The sequence below is a fragment of the Eumetopias jubatus genome, unplaced genomic scaffold, assembly GCF_037043125.1.
Source record: "Eumetopias jubatus isolate StellerSeaLion01/CBP00866 unplaced genomic scaffold, mEumJub1_p1.0 scaffold_1, whole genome shotgun sequence".
NCBI lineage: Eukaryota > Metazoa > Chordata > Mammalia > Carnivora > Otariidae > Eumetopias > Eumetopias jubatus.
In genome coordinates, this window is record NW_028274807.1 from 140,523,159 (window position 1) to 140,547,529 (window position 24,371).

The 24,371-nt window shown below is 33.8% G+C and overlaps 1 protein-coding gene across 3 annotated transcripts in view; it reads right to left on the minus strand.

Moving 5' to 3' along the window:
• SLC4A7 (solute carrier family 4 member 7) overlaps positions 1-24,371 on the minus strand; it is a 98,066-nt gene that overhangs the window by 35,355 nt on the left and 38,340 nt on the right. For 2 of the 3 annotated variants that reach the window (XM_028099105.2, XM_028099103.2), the window contains exons 3-10: positions 21,052-21,198; positions 18,422-18,560; positions 17,695-17,855; positions 15,531-15,719; positions 7,251-7,366; positions 5,171-5,328; positions 3,651-3,738; positions 2,919-3,065 (exon numbers count right to left, since the gene is read on the minus strand). In XM_028099105.2, the coding sequence (XP_027954906.1) occupies positions 2,919-3,065; positions 3,651-3,738; positions 5,171-5,328; positions 7,251-7,366; positions 15,531-15,719; positions 17,695-17,855; positions 18,422-18,560; positions 21,052-21,198 (1,145 nt within the window). Of the gene's footprint in view, positions 1-2,918; positions 3,066-3,650; positions 3,739-5,170; positions 5,329-7,250; positions 7,367-12,674; positions 13,044-15,530; positions 15,720-17,694; positions 17,856-18,421; positions 18,561-21,051; positions 21,199-24,371 lie in introns of all 3 variants that reach the window. The other variant, XM_028099106.2, reaches the window with a different exon arrangement.

Genomic DNA, 24,371 nt, shown 5'->3' on the forward strand with positions numbered 1-24,371 from the left:
ATAATGGAAAATACTATATATCACATCCATGGGATACAGCAAAAGCATCATTCAAGAAAATTAAGCTCTTATATTAAGAAAAACAAAAGGATAAAAATAAATGAATTAAATATCTAACTCAGGAAATGTGAAAACAAAATTCCTGAAGTGAATAGAGTGAAATAAACAGCTAAAAGCAAAAAGTGAGTCACATAACAAAATACTTTTTTTAAAAAAAAAAGGAAAACTGAAATAAGTTGTAAAAGCTGCTCTATTTGAAAAAATATGATAAACCATTAGCTAATACTCAGCAAAATATATGACAAGGAGGCAACTTCAAACCGAGAGAAATTTTCTACATACACACACACAGACTATACTATACAATGCTATGCAAATAAACGAAAAAACTTTGATGAAATGGATAATACACAAATAATACATAATTTAAAAATGATACCAGAAAAACAGGAAATAGGTAATTTTCTAGGAAAACTTAATATTGACCCCAGAACAAAGAGAAAGCTTACACAAGCCAATCACCACACAAGAAATAAGCACATTGCTGAAGCCCACCATACAACCAAAGACTCAGGTTCAGAACATTTTACAAAGAAATTCTTCCAAACTTTTCAAACCAAATCATTCCAAGCCATTTAAAGTTTTACAAGCACAAGGAGAGGAAAATTTACAAATCTGCTTTTATGAAACAAATATAACAAAGATGTCAAAGCATGAAAACATCACGAAACACTACACTCCAATCTACTTACAGTGATGCGAACAACTCAGATAAAATATTCGACAGAGACAACCAGCACTCTGAAGCTGAATCTGGGCTTATTCTATCCACACAGAGTGTTTTCATATTATATAATCCATTAGTATGGTTCACCACAATAATCAATATATAAAATTCATACAATTATCTCCAGAGATGCTAAAAAATTTGAAAAAACTTAACATCCACTTATCTTAAAAATTTCAATGAAACAAAAATTAGGATACTTTCTTAGCATGATAAAAATGTGTATTTTGACCGCCAATGTCAGTGACTTAATGAGAGAAACTTTAAGGACATGGACTACAATTCAGAACAAATTAAGAAATGCCCATTTAGGGGCACGCCTGGATGGTTCAGTCAAGCAAGCTCTGAGTTTCAGCTCAGGTTATGGTCTCAGTGTCATGAGACTGAGCAGAGTCTGCTTGAGATTCTCTCCCTCTCCTGCCCCACCCCACTCTGCTCACATGCACACACGAGTGTTCTCTCTCTAAAATAAATAAAAAAAATTTAAAGTCAACTACCACTTCACACTACTAGAGTTTTAGTCAGTACAACTGGACAACAGAAAATGTATTAGAGCTGGAATGAGAAAAGGAGGGACAAAAATATCTGACTGCAGAGATTATGACCAAAAAACTATTACATGCAATGAAAGAACTAAGAAAGGGAGGAGGATAAAAAAGAAATATACAGCAACAAACAGCCTTCATATTTAAAAGTAACAAACTGATGATATAATGGAACAAAACCCTCATTTACAATAAAGGCAATAAAGACAAAATGCTTATGAATACACTCACCAAGAAGTGTGTAAAGCGTAGATAAGGAGAACTTTATTGCATTCCTTAAGAACACAAGAACTGACTTGAAATAGGAAAACAAGTGGGGGGAAACATACCATGTTCTTGAATGATTCAATGTTATAAAGATGTCAGTTCTCTCTCAGTTCATTTACAAATTTCATTGCCATCACAATTTTTGAAAAATCAGGTTTTATTTCTGGAAATTGAAAGCTGATTTTAAAGCTTACATAGAAAAATAAACATGAAAAGACAGCCAAGAAAATTCAGAAAAGCAAGAGTAATGGACGGATCAAGAGGGAATCTAGACCTACTGGATATTAAAATGTTAAAAGCCTCAGAAATTAAAGTGTGGAATTGGTCCATAAATAGACCAATGGAAAAGAAATTCCAGAAACAGACCTGAATGCAAATGGAAATTTAGAAAATGTAAGGCAGTAACACTTAACTTTTTAATAAATTGGAACAAAAAGGCAGCAATTTATAAAGTTGGATGCATACTCCACATAATACATCATAATAAACTCCAAAGGATCAACAAATGATTTCAATGTTAAGAAAAGGTAGGGTTTTTTTGGCGGGGGGGTCCTGGGGGGGGATGAACTAAAGATAACCAGGAATATTCAACTTCACTAATTACATAAGTGTAAATTAAAACCACTTTATAATACCTGACATAGGATAACGATACCTATCAGACTGACAAGTATCTGGAAGTCTGACAACACACTGTTAGTGAAGCTGTAGGGAAAGAGGCATTCGTTACTGTGGGAGTCCAGAACAGTGCAACCCAGTAAGAAGAGATTCTGGTAATATCTACTAAAAGTTCCCAGGTGAGCCAACAATCCAATTTCTAGGAATCTACCCTACAAATACACCTGCATAAGACTAAATTGGCATATCAATATTGTGATATGCTTTGTTAAAGCAAAACACTGAGCCCAGGAATAGCACAAACTACAGGATATCCATAAATGACACATAACAAAGCTGTGAGAAAACAAGAAATATTTCTGGTATCTTATGATCAAATCTCCAGGATATACTGTTATATGAAAAAAGCAAGGTGCAGAACAGTACATATGGTATATTAACTTTGGTAAGAAAGAGGAAGAGACAGGACTATATTCATTATTTCCTTGTACTGAATAAAAATTAGAAGGATAAACAAAAAACTAACAAATGGTCCTCTCATAGGAGGTGGGTATAGGGGTAAGAAGGTAAATGGAATAGGGTAGGAGTACACCTTCTCTGAGTGTACCTTTTTATATATAGTTGAATCATAAAAATGTTTAACCTATTCAAAAATATTTTAACTAAGAAAAAGTAATTCACAGAATTGTGTGGATTCTTACCTGAGAAGGAACACTTTTTGGTGGCTCTATGCGTATAGAAGGATCCCACTCTCCTGGAGGTAGGACAGTTACTTGATCTAAAAATTCATCAATTCCAGATAAGAGGTCATTTCTGTCTTTTGCTTTATAGGCTACATCATGAAAAATCTACAAAAAAAAAAAAAAATTGAGTAAAAGGATTTTAAAGCTGAAAGAAAATTCTACACATAGTAAATCCACTTTAGATATGATCAATAAGTCCAACACCTAAATTACAAATCTCTGCTCCAAAGACAGACAGCAGTCCTGTCAATATGCTCAGTGAAAAGGTTAAAAAACGGAAGAGAAATTATGGAGAAAAAAAACAGAAGGGGTAAAGACGAAATCCTGAGGAAAACCCAAAGAAATGATACCCTGAAATCCAGGATGGAGAAAATTTCAAAATTTCAAGAAAGTGGTCAATAATTTCAAATAAGGGGGGTGGAGGGGAGAAAAAGACCAAAAAGCATCCACTGATCCCGAAAGAAAGGTCTTAAAGATCTTACTAAAGGCAAATGGTTGAAGAGGTAATAAGATAAAACAGTACAGACAGCAAGGACAATTTTGTAAGCTTCACTATGAAAAAAAAGAAAACTATAATAAATGTTTCACAATCAGTGTCCGCTTGAAAAGGATTTGAAATTCCACTTCTAAGGGATTTTATATATTATATACTTCATAATCAGTATCTACCTCACGGGGTATTTTAATTACCTCATCTGTCATGAGAGTAGCTATTGATCTTCCAATTTCATGGTACTGTGGTGCCTTGCCTGCTGGACCCAATAACAGAAACAGAAACCTAAAGAAACATTAAAATACACAGACTTAAATATAAACAACATATACAAAAAGACCTAGGCAATCATAAAGAAATCATTCAAATGTAAACACAGAAACAACGTGCAGGCCTCTTTTCCACCCCCACACCAATCGGGGAGAAAAAGATGACACTCTACTCATAGTAAAGCAGACCACAAAACTAAGTAAGCAAAGCATTCATAATTAACTTTCTACCAAGTTATTGCTCCCCATCTTCTTTAGGGTAAAAAAGTAAAGAACTGAGTGTTTTACATTAAAAGTTCCCATTTTCTTTACCCTTCTGAATCTGAATAAACCTTTTATCTAATCTGTATTGACGAAAAAGTAAATTAGTAAATAAAGGAAATACCAATCCCATTAAATACTTGTAAGTAAGGTTTGCCTAATAAAATAGTTCAGAGTATACACAAAAAAATTCACAATCCCTCAAACTACGGCCTAGATAAAGACTCTACTGTGGTAAATAAGTCACTATGGAAGGAAAAAGAATATAACTCTACAAATTTAACATCAAACCTCATCTTATTTTTTTAATTTATTTATAAATGACTAAATAGAAAGTATTTAACTTCATACTTAGTTATATCCTCATTAACACTACAGTACACCCAAATCGGAAGTATTCATCTTCTTGTTTTATGAGAATTTAAGTGTGAATCTGTGGAATTATTTTTCTCACTTATGTTAATACTACACCATTAATGTAACCCAGGAAAGCATACTAAAAATAGGCACATATGCTCCAATCAAGTTGCAATTAATTCTTCATCTTCACTATTATAAAAATGACTTTTTTAGTATTCTTAAAATTCTTATTTACAATTCAGTTTATACAGTCAACAGCTAACAAACTGTAATTATCCTTTATAACACAACTTGCTAATTCTTATGGATATTACCCCATTTATTTTTTTATTTATGTATACTGAACAGAAAATTTTGGTCAGGTCAGAACAAAGTATTCTGCCTAATTCAGAGGCATTTTATTACATTTAATCAACCCTATGAAGTAATCATATCTTCATTTTATAAATGAAGCTTGGAAAATTTAAGTGAGGCTGGACACCCCCAGAAAAAGTGGCCCAGCAAAGATTCAACTCCATTCTGACTCCACAGAACATAAGAGATCTAAAAATGATGAGCTGTCTTTTAAACCAAAGCTCCTAAAACACCAAACCTCTTATAAAGGTATAAATGCTAAGTATTTTTTAAAAGGATGCTTTCTTTTTGTTTTTAATCCAGAAAGAAAGATAATTCTTATGCTCTACTAGTCAAAGCATTCAGTGCACTGACAATATTAACAATTAAAATACACTTTTAATACATGAAGCAAAAATGCTCCTTTTAATCAATACACAAAAATTTTTAAATTCTGGGCATGCTGAGAATGTTAATCAGAACGAAGTCTTTACCTTGTAGGAACAGGGACCTCAGTCAGCCCTGAGAGGAGAACTGCAGGAGCCAGTCTCACAAATGCAATTATAGGTCTTTCCAAAAAGTCTACCTCTCCCACCAAAACATTGGATGCCTCGGCTCCCGAAGGAATTTTTCTCATGAAATTCATATCAACCTATTGACAAATAAACAATAATTAAAATCAAATTTAGATAGTATTTGTTAAGTTTATTTAGAGGGAAACAGGAAAGAAAAACTGCTTTTAAGACTACTATTTGCTAATCAAAACCGGTGATCTCATGGATGTATAAAAACACCAAAATTCTCACACATATAAAGAATGGAGTAGACAAATACAAAAAAAAGCAAGCAAAACACATCTATCAAACAATGCTCCCAACTATTTTTTCTTTACTATTTCAGAGATCTAAATTATCAAACATACAAACTAGAGAAAATTTTCAGTGATTATAGCACTATTCATTAAAAACTATTAAGGACAAAAATATATTCACAAACTAACAATGGTTCATGAAATTATACACAGTGCTAAAAATCATTCATTTCATGATTATTTTTGTTTAATCTTAGAAATGAATTAGCCCCTTTATATTTTACATATATTTTTATAAGTCCTTTTTAATTTCAAGAGCTCTGTGTATTCCCTGGTATTCTCATTAGGTGGCAAAAAATTGTTTTTATTTTTATTTAAAACCAAAGTAAACAGCCATCATTGGTAGAGATGTAAGATAGTGCTATAAAATCAAATTTAGTAGTCTGTGTATAATTACAAAGAAAAAGTTTTAAACATAATATCAAAGTATGGGAACTTCATTTATATGCAGTTTCACACAAGTCACTAAACAACCACTTACAGGGCTATCTATTAAAAATAAAACCAGCACTTACAGCGGGCCTCTTGAGTCCCACACCCAGTGTGCCACAACTACAGTGCCAGGAGGCAGACTCCTGCCCAACAGGAGACAAGGAGGTGTACACAAGGATAGGCCAAGTAAAAAAAAGTAAAACTGTGACAGAGGAACAAAAATAAACGGCATCTGCCATGTCTAGAGGAGATCTATAATGTAAATTATATTTATCCATTTAACAAGAATAAGCTGCAGTATGGTTACTGAACACTTTTCACTCATCTGAAGTAACAGAAGTCCCAGTAAAAACATGGTAAAGTTAGAATAGAAGAATTAAAAATACTTTTATAATTTTAGAGCAAGCTCAAGCAAAGCTATCCTGCAAATCATTTACACTCCTTTTCTGCAAAATGTGATTTATAGATTTTATACCACAAAAGGATTAAGAAAAATGCATCTTACTTGAAATAGTCACATTTAATGAAAAGTCTTAAATTGGCTACAACAAGGTTAGAATAGAGTATCTTACAACTAATACTATCAAAAAGTTCTAACAGCCACACAGAATCAATTATTCAGAAGTAGTACTCATAAAGTATGCTTTAAATTCAATTGCAATTTGAACTTAAGAGTTTTTGCCCAGTTCTTTAGAAATTTCGAAATTTTCTATTTTTATTTCACCTAAATACTCATCTACCAAAATAAAAAATCACAGTTGAGATAGGTGAGTTGTGTCTAAATCCATGCCTTTACCTACCCATGGGGAAACACCGGTATGTTTCCCAGGGACATTCCAGAAAGTACTGACACCGTAAGACAGTAACTCTGGGATCTTATTACAGCCAAGAAAAGGCTGAATCACCAGTGCTGTAACATCATTCCCAGAATTAATCTTTCTGGTGGTAGTAGCTCCAGAACAAATGACTAATTCAAAAGGTACTGAAGTTTCATGATATCTATGGGTAGGTATAGATGGAAATACCATATTATTCACATATCTTTTGTCAAAATTCCTGAAACTAGTAAGATATATAGATATTCAAATGCTCTTAGACTATTACCTTTCTCATAACATTTGACCTTAAATTACATAACCCAAGTATCACATGCAGGTTTGTAAGTACCAATCTATTGAAAAATTACTATAATCAGTGCTAATAAAGTCACACTGCTAGTGATTTTCTCAGTAAGAATGATTATGAAAATTTACAGTGAATGATAGAATTACCTTGCTGAAGTCAACAGTACTATTTTCTCTGCTTCCTCCACCTCCATTACCTTTAATTTCTCCACTTTTACTATTGTCCAGGTTTCCCGGTGCAGACTGTGGAGAGGCCAAAATACCTGTATTTAAGAACCAAAATATTCCAAATTAGTAAGGAGAAAATTCACTTTGTAAACTGACTCTGCTCATATCCTGAAAGTGATCATTTGTTAAAAGCAAATGTGCAAGGTTAAAAAAAAAAAAAGGTGCCAAGTGTTAGTATCATACCAGCAAGACTAGAATAACATTTTAAGCAATAATGAAGCTGTATATTTTAACATTTAAAATAATATAACTGGAATTTACAAAACCAGTGGCCTTTTGCAAAAGGAAGGAAAAAAAAGTGAGTAGGTGAAGAACATAGAAGATGGAAGACCTGAGTCTGATTACACCACTACAAATACTCAGGGAATGCACTTTCAATGTATATAACACACATGCCAACTGCAGAGCTTAATGATGCCAAACTATACTTGGCATACTTACGTCAGTAACAATATTTATTTTCTGATAAACCCTAAATGCAACTCAGAAAATCCAAAAGCTCAATCAACTAAATGTAGGTTAAATTTATCATAATCTTCCATCATAATGATTTCCTCAAGAACTTCCTTTCTCTTGGGTAGTATTTATGTGCTACCATTATTCCTAAGAAGTACAACTTGAAAATATAATAGCGGGGTGCCTGGGTGGCTCAGGCATTAAGCATCTGCCTTCGGCTCAGGTCATGATTCCGGGGTCCTGGGATCGAGCCCCGCATCGGGCTCCCTGCCCGGCGGGAAGCCTGCTTCTCCCTCTCCTACCCCCCCTGCTTGTGTTCCCTCTCTCGCTGTGTCTCTGTCAAATAAATAAAAAATCTTTAAAAAAAAATAATAGCAATGTTTTTACAATAAAAAAAGTGTTTTATAATCAAACACATCTGTGTTGAAATTTGTATCCATATGACTTTAACTCATTCAACCTAAAAGACTAAGACAAACCCGTAAAATTAGCTTGTTTAGATTACAAATGATAGATACACATTCTATCATTAGTATGCTCATTTCAAGTGACATTCAGCAGCAATATTTCACAATAAAATAACCTAAAAATAACCTGTAGCCTATGACCAATTGTTATCACTACAAAGTTTGCAAAATGTTCGTCTCAATGTTTATAAAGTATGTAACACAGATTTCTACCATTAAATATCTCATTTTTTCAAAACACACAGGATATTCTAGTTCAAGAATATAGATTCCTATTGCCCCAAACACAGCACAAGAGAAAAGGTGCTAGGCTGAACTACAACAGACTTGACGTTTTAACTCTGCCACTCACAACAATCTAGCTACTCACAGAAATTCAAGGGGTGCCTGGATGGCTCAGTAGTTAAGCGTCTGCCTTTGGCCCAGGTCATGATCCCAGGGTCCTGGGACGGAGCCCTGCATCGGGCTCCCTGCTCCGTGGGAAGCCTGCTTCTCCCTCTCCCACTCCCCCTGCTTGTGTTCCCTCTCTCACTGTGTCTCATTCTGTCAAATAAATAAATACAATCTTTAAAAAAAAAAGAAAAGAAATTCAATTAAGCAGTTTGTGCCTAAATCCTATAAACTTTAAAGTTAATATTGGTAAAGTTCCTGAATTTTAAGCACATCAGATATATCTGATGCATCAGAGGGAATTTTCATTTTTCTAGAACACGGTATAACTAATAACTGAAACTAAGTCATTTGGGTTTACTGCTTAAACTCAATGACCAAAGACCTTTGTGATAGTCCGTTCTCTTGTTAAATACCTAACAGAGGACGTTACCATGATCCAAAAACCTAAGTGTAAAAAGCATATGTAAACTGTTGGGGCGGCTGGCTGCCTTGGTCGGTGGAGCGTGCAACTCCTGATCTTGGAGCTGTGGGTTCAAGCTCCACCGCACTGGGTGTTGGATTACTTAAAAATAAAATCTTAAAAAAAAAAAAAAAAAAAAAGGATACGCAAACTATTTAGCTCCACGCTCTGGAAGTGTTAAACAATTCTGAAATAAAAACTATGTGCTAAAACTTACCTCATTTCTCACCACCTTAGCCTAGCAGAGCAGTTACTATGAGCCTCTTCTTTGACCTTTGTCTCTAAACTTCCAGAATAGAGTCCTTTATTAAAATACATGCCCAAGTAGGGGGTAAAAAAAAAAAAAAAGGCTAACCAGTATTTTTCAGCGGCTTCCACTGACTTCCACGCAAGAAAATGAAGAGTATCATTAAGGTCTTCGTGTCAAGTGCAACTGACCATCAATAAATATACTTATAACTACTAAATGTACTCAATCCGCAGATGTATAATCAAAAGAATACATATGCAATTTCCTAGAACAGCCTCAGCCCCCAGATTTTGGAGAGAAGAGTAGAATGAAGACTCTGGGGGGAATATAAGGATTTAGTGGGAGTGGGAAGAAGAAATGATGTGGAAACTCAATACTGATAAAGTTAGAGTAGGATCTGAAGTCATTTGGCTAACTGGTCACCCAAACCTATTAGAACTGGCATGCAAAGTGTACGTTAAGAGTTTTTCACCATTATCTTCTCTATGTAGTCCTTCCCAATCTCAGCTAAGTTAAAGCTGTATCTCAATCAGTAAAGGCAGTCTCCCTGCTTGTACAATAAATCCTGGTGCTCAGAATTAAATGAGTAAATTCCCCAAAATTAAAACTATCACTAGCACAGATAACTCAGAAAGACTGTACTTCTTTGCTTTAAGAAAAAACAATGTCTGTATATATAAAATCAATACTGGGATTTAAAAATCCTACTTTGGTAAATCTATTATTTTGCCCTTAAAATTTTTCTCACAATAGCGTTATCTAGAGAAAGATAAATCGAAGATACCAGAATCTTCTGTCACTTTAAGTTTGAAAATAGTAGTTGGAGCAGTGGTGCACAAAGAGAACATTCGGGCAATATGGAGGGACATTTTTAGTTGCCACAACTAGGGAATGCTACTGGCAGCTAGTGAACAGAGGCCAGGGATGCTGTCAAAATCCTACAATGCACAGGCTAGCCCCTTATGACTACAGCCCCTTACAACTTTGGGTGTCCAGCCCAAAATGTCAACAGTGTCAAGGTTGAAAAACAGGGAGTCAGGAGATAGTTACAAATACTAAAACTAAGCTTAACTCTTTTACATGTAATTATTCTCCAAAACGTAACAGGAAACACCACTTTCTTTCTTTTTTACTTATGGTTATGCACAAATCATGATCCCATGACACAAAATCTACATTAGTCTCTCCAAAATGATGCTAAGGCCACTTTCCTCCTGTAACATAACATCAGACTTCAAGAAAACTCAACCGGGGAGGGAAAAAAAACCTCAATCAGGGTTTCTAAGTGCTTTAAGCACCAAAGGTAATTAAACCAGGGAATAACATATAGCTGTTCCTCTTATTTTAATTACATACCTTCTATAGATGTCTTCTTAAACAGTAATTATGGGCTTTTTCTTGTCTTTAGAAAGTCCCTCTCTTCCCTCCATTCTAGTTTCTTTTCTTTAAATCTCATAGCATACTTATGGCAGAGGAGAAAAAAAGCTTAATACTGTTCTTCAATTTTCAGTTAATTGCTACTTTTATCTCCTTAACAACATGGCCTAACAAGCTACTGTGAACCCATATGTCATCTCCTAGTTCCTATATAAAATTTATAATCCCTCATGGAAGCTGGTAAAACAAGAAATGTTCAGTATTACTGCTATGATATAAGTAAAAACAAATGCAAGGAATTAACTTTAAAATCACTTCTGTTTAAGGAAAAATAGTAAGTCTTGCTGGTTCTCTTTAATTAAGACTGTTGATTACTTCTGAGTAAATAATTTTAGGTATTTCTTTCTTTTTGTTCAGTTACCTCATTACCATACTATACATTTTCCATGAGGTACTAAAATCTACAGTGAAATATTATACTGTAGATTTTGCTGTGGAGAGATCTGAGTTCAATTCCTTGCTCTGGTCATTTATGGCATGATCTTAATAAGTCTTAGTTTTCGTCATTTGTAAAATAGGGATTAACATGAACCTCATCAAATTCTTAGGAAAATTATAAATATATTTGAAAAGTAATAACACTGCGTGAGGAACAAACTATAAAACAATGGACGCTATGGATATGGTCATAATTAATGTTACAATGATTTAGCCACTGTGTTTTCATTTTTTACTTCCAAAAGTATGTATTTTTTGGCAACTACAATGAGCCTTGATTAAATATACTTGGTATGTTTGGAGAAATTCAATACAGAGAAGTCTGTCATATAGTGGTAGGACCTTGAGGATCCTGTCAGAGGACTTAGGCTATCACTTACTAGTTGTATGATCCAAGGAGAAGTTACCTTAACTTTTCTGAGTTTCTGAAAATGGGTGTATCCACCTAATTCACACAAATTTTTATACACATTAAATAGGCTAATAGGCTAATAAAGATAAGCTGCCAATGAAGTGTTACATGTTATCAGTATTGTGAAGAAATGTAATAATACTTACATGATTAAAACCACTAGCTAGCACTTATATGTCACACTGATGCTTAGCTGTCAGTAAAATAGTCACTAAAGAATACTTCTTTATATGAATTGAGTGGAAAGATATACATGTTTAAACGTACATATAATTAATATATTATGAAGAAACAAAACTACTGTAATATACAACACTTAGAGGAATTATTAAACCTTTAATGCACTAAGAAACAATTTTTCTAATTCACAGACAAAAATATATCCTAGCCACAACTCTAGGATCTCTGGTCTTGAAAATTTTAAGGTCAATTTGGATTAAAGGTAGATATGGCATTAAACAGAGGACAAACTAAAGTCTATCCCAAATATACTTGTCTTAAAATAATGATGATTCCAGATAGCCATTAGAGAACTTTGATCTTCTCAGAGACAAAAGGAGGAAAAGAACATTCAATCCTATTTAAAATATACTATATTATTTGGACAAAAGCACCAAACAGTAGCTGAAAGACACATCACCTCATTGTAATTTATGTCCAATATGTATTCATTCATAGTATGAATGAAATGCACAAGAAGCCACTATTTTTTAAAAATCATGGAAAATTAAAATATTACTTATAAAAATTTCTGTTTTTCTGAACCATTCAAATGCCTTGACCTGTAAAATCTCAGTGAAAATTTTTGAAAGGGCTTTAAAGTCCTCTTTGTAGTCTTTTTATAACTTAAAAATGTTTAATACTTCTTTTCTACAATATACTATAAAGGGAAAAAAAAAAACCATGCAGAAGTCAAAACAAATTATAAGCATTATCTACATATGCTGCTAAAGCTCTGTGCTGAAAGGCATTCCACGTGCAAGTCATCCAGAGGCAGAAAGCACCACACATGGAGGATTTGAATAGTTGCCTGGAGTCATGTCAACATTTTCCTCATTCTTCTGCTCCTGGCCTTTCAGTGCTTCTAAGTCTTCCTCGGGCGGATGAATTACTACTGTGGGAATATCATCACTGGCAGGTGAAACCAGTAGTTCTGGGGCCTGAAGCTGACTCTGTTGGGAACTTCTGGAGGTCAGGCGACTGACGCTAGGGCTGGAAGGAGGGCTGTTTTGAGGGGTGGGTACTGGGGTTGTACACCTTGAGCCTGCAGGGCTTCCAGCTCTTGAAGAAGGAAGAAGATGACTGAGAAGAAGAGATAAAGGCGATTCTCCTCTCAATGAAAGGTTTGAGGCAGACAGACCTGTTCGCAAAGAGTGGCGGGAGGCTGAAAGGCCTTCCCCTGAGATAAAACAAATAAATGAAAAATGATAAAGTTCACTGCAGAAGGCAAATAGACACACACACATAACATCAATTTACAATGTAAACTGCAAGCTTTAAAGCCCAAAATTAATTTCAAATTCATGCTATCAGAGTTAGCATGGCAATCAGATGTTTAAATGTTAGAAAGGCAATGAAAAGCTGCTTAAATTATACTTAGTTCCCTGAAGGTGTATCCAGAAAACAAAACAGAAAATAAGAAACAATGCAAATGATAGATGATGGGGGGCAACATTCTGTTAGTAATTAGAATACCCAATAATGTGGCTTTTGAAAAAAACCAAATGCGAAGTTGATAAACAATAAACAGCAAATAAGAATGTACTATAAAGATCTAAGAAATAAAACCCTAAACAAAACTTACAAGCACTGATAGCTTATAACTAGTGTATTTTTCCTACACTGTACCAAGCCACTAGAGACAATTCTCTCTTACAAGAAAAGTCTACATTCTCTAATAATTCCTAACTTAAAATTGGTATCAACTCTTTTGATTAGTCAGTAGAGCATCAGCTACTGGTAGTGCTCTCAAGTAAAATTTTAAAACATAAGGCAAGTTATAGGAATTTTTTTAAAAAAGAAAAACAGTGTCAACTTGAAAGGATATTCTTCAGCTCTCTAAAGATATTAATAAATGTCCTAAAATATGCATCCATTTCTAATACAGCAGATAATATTAAATACATACAATCTAATTTAGCTAGATAATAAAGTATTTCTCACCAACAATGGCAATAATGAAGTAAGTCTAGCATATTTCAAAAGGTTGTGCATATTTATATTTCAAACACCTGGTATTCTAAGAAGTGTAGCTAAGTGGAATAACACTGATTTTAGGAAAAACATGAGCACTATGACAATCAATCCCATACGATCTAAGTTATCAAAGCCACATGCTCAAGAGATTCCAGAAATATTAAAAAGATGAACCTTAGTCCATAAACAACTACCATTTAGTTAAAACTAAAGCTATATGCAGAAAAACTGTTAAATTACAACTATAATACAAAAAAATAACATGCCCATGCTAAAATGGCACTTAAAAGAAAACAGCCATTGTCTTATGATTAAAAAGAAACAAATGGCAATCAGGGAATAGTCAGGAATCACTCCACATGAAGAATAAAGATTTAACAGGGTCTCTCTGAGTAAATGAATCATTTCAAGAAAATTGAGAATATACAGTACATGAAGATGAAAAAGACATAAAATTTGACATCGATGGCTTGATTTTAAATTGAACATAGGTCCATAAGAGATTTCTTTATTCTTAAGGTTACTTAAATACATAAAGGCATCATTTTAAAGAGATTAAGAAGAGTTTTAATGGCCAAATATTTAGAAGAAAATGGACTTAAGGATGTCACACTGAGCTGCAAAAGATGATTACTGTCCACTTTGGATATATTAAACCCCATCCCATCACCAATGGCTGTTCGTTTGTAGAATACTTAAAAGCCATACTATTAGTGCAGGGACAAAGAAGACGAGCAGAAAAACATTGTGGCCCATCATCCCTCCTCTTCACTCTAATCCTTGAGTAATGGTAGCAGCTAGAGGCAAGAAGGACCCTCATAAGCCAACTCCACCCCTTTGTACCTAGGTTTTGCAGAGCCACTGTCATTAGAGCTCTCTTTGAGAGCCAAAACAGAACCCCAGTGAGGCATTCTTCTGCTTTAAAAGGAGAAAAGGCAGAGCCTCCAGGTGCGCCAGCCTTAAAACAGTCACAGAGGTGAATGGCTACAAGAACACTGTATCCCCACATAAGCCACCGGGTCCCACATAATCCACTGCTAGACTGTGAAAGTGGAGAGCTGGAAAATGTGGGTCTGTGCCATTCTCAATGGTTTGGAAGACATCAGGGAGGTCATCCCTAGGTTAAGACCAAATCATCCATAAAAACCTTACACAAAGTGTTCAAAAAAAGGGCAGTCAAATCATCAAACCAACCGCAAAACACTTATTTATGCCCAGCAAATAAAGTATATCAGGAAAACAAACAAAAAAAATCACTATGAAAAATCTAATATACATAATAAAGGTTCAAATCCAAGACTTAGAATTTTAAAAAGATTAAACTTACGGATCATAATTTATGCCTCCTTAATCAATTATTCAAGTATTCTTGACAATAACAAAAAAGCAAGAAGTACTTCAGAATTGGATATAGTGGTAAATGTGCCATTATAACAGAGTGAATAAATTTTTTCATCTGAATGATTTCTACAGATTAACCGTAATGTTATAAAGAATGATATTTTAGAAATGATATTTTTAAGTACAAAAATAACATTATTATTTTTTTAAGAGAATAAAAGAAATAATAAGATGACCTACAGAATTATCTGGAAAAAATATCTTTCTGCCCCCAAATACTAACTGTAGTACACTGGAATGCTGTTAGAGTAGAAGTGTTAGCAAAATTGGATGCCACAACTTATCTCACCATTCCTTTCAAGCAAGTGAGGGTCAGAATGTTTCTTGCCTATATCTGCAAAAGATCGAACAAGGGGAATCCGACTGGTGAATCTTTTCTCATTCTGATGATGATGTCTCTTCAGAAGAGCTTCTCTGACATTCTCTCTTATAGACTCATCCAATTGGCCAGAGGCTATCATGTTGTCCAATACCATATCTAATGAAAGAACAATAACAGCCGTTTTTATTAAATAAACGAATACTTGGACGAATATAACATAAACCATAAACTGTACACGAAACCTTACTGAAAAATAAGATCTTTAAATAGTTCTCTAGAAAATATTATTCTCCTCTGATACTGAATAATGTATGCATAAAGATAAATATGTGCTGGAGGGGAGGTGGGTAAGGATGCGTTAACTGGGTGATGGGCATTAAGGAGGGTACTTGATGTAATGAGCACTGGGTATTATATGCAACTGATGAATCACTAATTATATCCCTGAAAGTAATAATACTCTATATGTTAACTAACTTGAATTTAAATGGCAGGGGGGGAGAGAAAGAGAAAAAAAAAGATAAATATGAACATTATCTAAGAAAAATAAGTTACATGGCGACCCCTAGTTTTTATAACTACTGTTATTTATAAAGATGCCACTATTCTAAAAAAAAAAAAAAAAAGATGCCACTGTTCTACACTAATAACCGTCCAATAGTTGAAAGTGCTTTCCTGATATGGACACAATAAATTCTATTAAACTCAATATTCAATAATATTGGCTTCCTAAGAATTGAAGGTATTTTATTGCCTCACTTCATATTTTTTGTCAAAACTATAGATGAATATTGGACTCCTTCATTCAATAATTAACTATTTACTGAGTACCTATTATATGTTGGGAATACAGAATTTAACTAAGTAGATCAAGTTTCCGCTCTCACTCCTCCAGAGGTAGAAAAACCAATGAGCAAATGAAAGGATAAAATATCATAAAGTAGGGCGCCTGGGTGGCTCAGCTGGTTAAACGACTGCCTTCAGCTCAGGTCATGACCCTGGAGTCCCGGGATCAAGTCCCACATCGGGCTTCCTGCTCAGCAGGGAGTCTGCTTCTCCCTCTGACCCTCTTCCCTCTCGTGCTTTCTATCTCTCATTCTCTCTCTCTCTCAAATAAATAAAATCTTTAAAAAAAAAGTCTTCTAAAAAAAAAATAAAATACCATAAAGTAATAAATTCTAGGAAGATGAAGATATCACGCTGTGAAGGGGGTATGGGGAATGGAGAGACTGATGTAATGCCATATGATACATTATTGTAGTGATTGGACTATTTTTAACCTATCAAATATATATAAATATTTTAAAACAGTGCCACTAATTTGAGATAAAAGAGTCAAGCTTTCAAACATTTGAGATTCCTCTGAGAGAAAACTGGAATCAACCTAACAGGTAAACTGTAACCTTAACACAACAACTACAGACTACCATACAAAGGGACCTTGGATTAGAAGATACTACATTTGTAAATAATTAAAATATTACATTGTGTCATGTGATAATTGCAAAGTCAGAGTAAACGTCTCCTAATACTCTTCAAGAAATCTGTATACTCACAGGGAACTGACTTTCATGTGAGATCCACACCTGCCTACACTTTCTAGACCCTTCCTTCTCTTCCCCCTCCTTAGAATACTTTTTCCCTGTACCACCTGCTCCTTCTTCTCATGTGTTCAAAGTCTATAAATAAGTAGTAAATAAGTAGTACATTTAATGTCCTTGTTGACCTTCCCCAGATACCTTGGTCCAGAAACTGAAGAAACAAAAAGCTCTTTTCTCTACATTTCCAGAAACAGACTGCGTATCTTTCTGATGGCACTAGTCACTTTCGTTTTGGTACTGTAGTTGTGCCTGTCTAGCTTAATCTTCTAGACTCTATTTATTTATTTATTTAGAGTTTATTTATTATCATTTTATTAAAGACATATTTATTATTTATTATTTATTTATTTATTTATTATTTATTTATTATTAATTTACAAAGACAAAAAGTACTCCTCATGCTGTCCTACAGAGGATGGAAGTTCAACACAGAGCAGTTAAGTCAATGGTCTAAAATCCCACCTCATTTTCCTTATTAAATTAAATTAAATATTACAAATTAAATATTAAAAAAGTCAAACTGCTATAACCTGCTATTTCATCTAGGGTGCTTGCTCTCATGTCCAGCATCACTGTTCCATTTAGGATACAACTTCTTAGTTCAAAAAGACTGTGCAAAGAGAGAGTTGCCACATAAGGTTTACTCCATCGGTCACCGCCATCTTCAACATCCTCTTCAAATTTCAGCCATCTGAAATGTATAACACATAAAAATATTTTGTAAATAATGAAGATTTCATTTGCTTATTTTAATATGATAAACATACACTTGTTCTTTTAAAGAAAACAAAGATCACCACTACCAACACAAAATTTGGCTACAATCATTTTTACAAATCAAGCTAATGGTCCACTCTACTCACAAGTTACAACCTCTACAGTTCCTCCTTCTATTCTAGCTGTCATAATAAGTCTACAAAGACACACTATGGAACTTCGTGATTTCCACTGCTAATCCTCTTTTAAACTGAAAATATGTAGCAGGACCTTGATTTTTGAAATTTATTTCTCTAATTAAAGACATTAAAATGTATAATTAACATAATTCCTTCTATGCTATGTTAAAGTGTAAGGATTACTTACTCTCAAAATGAATTTTGAGAATAAGGAGATAAACTAAAGCTGAAGCTTCCAGACAAGAGGAAATTCTCTTCTCATTATTTTAAAGTACCTGGTAACTCATAAATTCATTATTATTTACAATACAAGAAAAAAATCAAGAAAAGCCAACTAAATACTGAGACTCAGTATTATTACCTGGCAGTTTCTTTCCACTCATACTCTTCTCCATCTCTATAACACAGTTCATCCATTTCCGTAAAGAGATCATGCGGAATGTGCTCTTCATCATCATCTTCAGTACCAAGAATGAACTGAACTCTTTGGGATGGTGTGTCTTGACAAAAGAATTTAAATACACTCAAAAATTGCCGCAATTCATTCAAAGATAAATTCAGTTTGAAAGTGAGATGCTTTTGTTATAAATACATTCCATCAAAATTCTTTTATTAAAATACTATAAATCTGGAAGCAAACAAGGACCAACAATCCAGAAACAAAGAGTATCACAGAGAGATCACCCCACAGACAAAAAAGAACAATTATATGTTAAACAAGTGAGGGGTGCCTGGCTGGCTCAGTCAGTAGAGCATGTGACTCTTGATCTCAGGGTTGTAAGTTTGAGCCCCATATTGGGTGCAGAGATTACTTAAAAATAAAATCTTTAAAAAATAAATACATTTAAAAAACAAGTGAAACTAATCTTATAACTAACTGATGTAAAAACAAATAAAAATATGCAATATCTGAAAACATGGAACACTATTCTCAAAGATAGGACTTTTTTCTCACTAAAAATGTAAGAAAATGTAGGACAAAACAGAAATTTTAAAAATATGTAATTAATATGTAGCTAAATTCAAAACTGAAAAAGGAAATTCTCCCAACTTCCAAAAAACGATGAGAAAAAGCAATGCAAGGGGTATACAGAAACTGGCTTTTTGTACTATCACAGAGAAGCAAAACTCTGTCAGCTAAGGTTAGAGAGGCAGGACAAATCACTGTTATGAAACAGAATCCCCACACTCATGGCATCTGAATTTAAACTACTTACCTATACAGTATAGGGTCCCTAGAAAAATTAGTATAAATTCCAGTCAAACCACCTATCCTAGTGACCATACTTAGTTTGGTAGATAGCATTCTATAAAAACATTATGTGCCCTTTTATTTACATCAATTAGAGAAGCATAATGATCTACTCAGAATAGCAGACGATATCCTAAATTGGATGGATGCATCATACAGAACAGCAAAATAGTTCTAAATTACTTAATATCATCCAAGTCCACCAGTGATCCTTTCTGAAAAATGTACTGGCTCTTCCTTGGCTACCTACAGAACGTCTGTTAATTATGTGACCACTTACTATTGTACTAGGCCATCGTTTACTAGACCATGTACTATCTCTTAGTACAGGCTTTTAAGAGATTCCCATCACATTTAGTCTAAGCTGAAGTGTCTCCATCTACAAAATTAAAACAATACCCATCTTTGAAATAATGCAGAGAGGGATGAAGAAGAGGCGGTATACATACAATGGAATATTGTTCAGCCATAAAAAAGAATGAAATCTTGCCACTGGCAATGACATGGATGGAGCTAGATACAATGCTAAGCAAAATAAGTCAGTCAGAGAAAAATAAATACCATATGATTTCACTCATATGTGGAATTTAAGAAACAAAACAAATGAGGAAAGAGGAAAAAAAGAGCAAAAGACAAACCAAGAAACTGACAATTAACTACAGAGAACAAACTGATGGTTACCAAAAGGGAAGTGGGTAGCGGATGGGTAATAGGTGATGGGGATTGAGGAGTGCATTCGGTGTGATGAGCACCACGTGTTGTATGGAACTGCTAATCACTATATCATACACCTAAAACTAATATAACGCTGTATATTAAGTAACTGGAATTAAAATTAAAATTTAAAAAAATAAAATAAGTGCAGAGAGAATTAAATGAAAGCATATGTTAAGGGATTGGTGGAATGCTTAGCATAGAATTGCCACTTAATATATTACTATTTTCTTATGTTCATGTTGTAGCTATATGACCCACAGGATTCTTTCCTCTTCATCACAAAAGCATTCCTTTAGCATAGCACACAAGTGCCTACAAGTACACCTCATGTAACTTTGCTAGAATGCACACATTAGAACCCATGGTGTGGAGATGGCCATATAGGCCCGTGATGTCCTAAAAAGAATAATGACGCCTTATATGTCCACTAACTGCAATGTCCTAAGAGTCTTCCTCAGGCTGTACAGCTATTTCTTTTTGGCTCTCACCATTCGCATGTCTCAGGGCCACTTAAATCAGTGCTATCAATATTTATTATCAGATAACATTCTCTTTCCTCTACAATATGCCTTTTTTCTTTCTGATTTCCTCTTTCTATGGGCACTTCTGTATTTCTCTGCTTTCAAACAAAAGTCTGTCCTTTCACAGACAGTACTTCAAATCAGAGCACTTTTTTGCACAGATAACCAAGGAGTTCAACTTAGTGGATAAAATTTTCTAGCCAAAAAATGTCTTTAAAAATGGGAAAAAAATTAATCTCATCCAGGAGCCTAAAGATTCCAGATATTTGTTCATTCCACATATAAATAATGAAATATATAATAGAGAAAAAATACTATTATTTCAATTAGTATATTCCTTGGAGAAAAAATATTACTTCAATTACTATATTCTTCAAGGTTTATAATGTGTCTAAATTATAGCAGACATAAAATTTAAGAAAGAAAATATTCTACTTTTTTAACAAGCCTTTTCAGGAAAGAATTCTAAGGTGCTAACAAAGAACTACTGTTTTCTCTTACCATAAGAAGGAGACTCCCGTCCATCTTCTTTATCTGATTCTTTATCTTTTCTTCTTCGGTGGTGATGTTTGTGTCCACGATGCCTATGACGCCGACGACTCTCTTTACTAAATGGGACATGAACACCAATATAGACAGCTCGATGACCTAGCCAAAGGTTCAGAAACATTACTGATTTTCCAAAAAGGAAAGAATATACACAAAAGTATACCAAATTTTACTTTGATAAAAAAGAATTATATTTAGGCTCACGTAATTAACAATGCTATATTTCCTGTTCTTTTCTTTTATAGAACACTAAATAGAATGCTATGTCATGGGTTAATACCACTAACTGATAAAACAGGTTACTTATGTAAGCATTACTTTGGCAAGGCTAAAAAGGCATTCTGGGAAAGAAGAGTTTGGCCTTTCTGAAATCATACTACATAGTCATAAATTTATTCCATCTACATTTTGATGTCAACCCTAGTTAACAGAGATCCTTAAGAGATATGTTTTAATGATAATTAAATATCTTATAATCAATATTCATAAGCAGATATTTGTAAATATTTATTAATTACAGTTTTGGAAATCCCAAATCAGCAAGGTCCAAATTACTGAAAGCTACATTAAATGTAAATGATCCAAATACTCCAATTAAAGGGCATAAATTGTCAGACTGGTTGGGGAAAGCAATACAATTAGGTTATCATATGCTTCTGGAATATTAAAAAGCTACTGCTGATGTTGCATGATTCTCAATTTGTATTGTGACCAACGAAATGGTTATGAAAGGCATTCTCTGCTTTTGTCCACTAAATAAAACTTAATCAAGGAACTAGAAAGCTAGCAGCACTATGTCAAATACTGAGGCATGAACTTGATTTCTTAAATAGTTTAGGTAATGTTACTATCTAAGCTACGTGGAGTGAAAGGGGTGGTGGGCTACAGGTTTAACTAATTTGCAACTATGCAAAAGCCTCTGGCATGGAGCTGTTTTTTGCCCTTATGTCCTTTGAAAAGTAACACGCTGAAATATGAATAGTTAATGGCATTCTTTTCCTAACAAATTCCATAAGATGGTCAGAAAATAAATACCTCAAGAAACTCAAGATCTTCATCTTTAGATGAGATTTGAAAGTACAGTCAATCCTCATTATTTGTGAATTCTTTATTTTCAAATTTGCCAACTTGCCAAAATTCATTTGTAACCCCAAAATCAATACTCATGGCGATTCTGCAGTCATTTACAAATATCCAGGGCAGCAAAAAAATTTGAATTGCCCGAAACACAAATACCCAGTGAAGTTTGAAAAAGGTGACACTCTTGATTTCTTGCTTCAGTTACCAACATAGTAATTAATATCAATAAACTAAATACATTTAAACTAAAAGAGAACTAGACCTATAGATATACAATGAACTAAAATTATTTGCTTTAACATCTTCCAATACCTAGCACTCTGCCTAGTATACAGTAGGCACTAGATTAAAAAAAAAAAACTATAGAAATTAAATACCAATTATTTTTTTTAATTTTACCAGAAAATCCCAAAATTAAAAATCAATTATATAGCATGGGGGGGAGAGGATGATGGAAATGTTCTAGAATTAGAGTGGTGATGGTTGCACAACATAGTAAATATACCTTAAAAAAATTAACTATACACTTTAAAATGGTGAAATTTGTTAAATAAATTATATATCAATAAGAAAACTAAAAAAATTGTAACAAAACTCATGATATTACTACTTAATTTTAGTGAAACTATTTTCTTCTGAATATTACAGAAAAGTGGAAATTAAAGAGTCAAATTCTCATCACTGTGCACTGGGAATTACAAAGTACTCCAATTAGAACTAATGGGTTCTGGCACATAGCCCCAATGCACCAAAATAAAAATAAATTATAGGAGTTTCCAATTTAGAAAGAATAAACATGAATATGAAAATCCAAGCCTTATTGTTTATTTAGCTTTTAGTATCAACCTTAGTGTTCTTTCTTATGATTTTTTTCTTTCCTTTTTCTTTAACCTTTACTCTGTCAAAGAGCTATTCAGTCAAACTCTGAGATAAACATAATCTCTCCCTCAAACCCAATACTGAAATTTAGATATGTACCACGTACACAAAGCTAAAGGCTCTGGGGTAACAAAGGGAAGCAAAAAAACATACCCAATGCTGCTCTTCACGTTCTAGGTTGCACATATTTGAAAGGTAACATATGCTAAGTGATTTCAATTGATGAAATTATTGCTAAACATTTTAACTTCCCTAGCACCTGGAATTCACAGAATCTAACCATAACCAACTGAGGTTCCTTTCAGAAGCCCTAGGAAGCCTAGATTTTTAAAGACAATTTTAAAAGACAGGGCTTTCTTCCATCTCACAAAGTAAATATGGAGAACACTTATTTGCCTCTTCCCATCTCCTTTTTAAAGGCAACAGATTACTGCCCCTATATGGTACCAGCTTTTACAGAAGGCTTTACCTTAAAAATGTAGTTCTCAAGACCCCAAAAGTCTATCAAAACATTTGCCATGAACATCACCCTAACCAAGTGTTCAAGGTTAAATCACTAATAAGTCACACTGATATCACATGTCCTCAGATATGATACACTGAATAGAGCACACCACTTCCGTGGTATGCTTCCCAAATATCCATAATCTCAGTCTGTTCATATGATAACATAAGCAAACCCAAACTTAGAGACATTCTACAAAGTAACTAACCACTACCCTTCAAACATGTCAAGGTCATGAAAAACAAGGAAAGACTAAGAAACTGTCACAGAGGAGACTAAGGAGATGAGACAACTAAATGTACTATTGGATCCGAACTGTTCAACTGGATCCTGGAACATAACACGGACATCAATAGAAAACCGGTGAAATATGAACAAAATTTAGTCTAGTTAATACAACTGTACTGATGTTAATTAATTTCTTCATTTTCGTTACCTTTTGATGGTTATGTAAAATGTTAAAATTTTAAAAAGCTGCGTGAAGGATAACAGGAACACTCTGTGTACTATCTATGCAACTCTTCTGTAAATCAAAAATTATTTCAATCAGAAGAAAAAAAAAAAAGAGAAGAAACCATTTGCCAGGACTTCTTCCTAGTAGACTGATATATAATTCAACTGCTCCACAATTCTATGCTGATATCATAGCACTTGAAAAGGCTGATGTAACTCACCTATAAAATGAACATTTATATGACTAGTAATAACTGTGGCTTATTAGTCTGGCATTCTGAAACGTTAAAAACATATTACCTAGCCTGAAAGAAATGAAAAAAATAAAAGAATCAACTGACTTTTTAACTTTGGT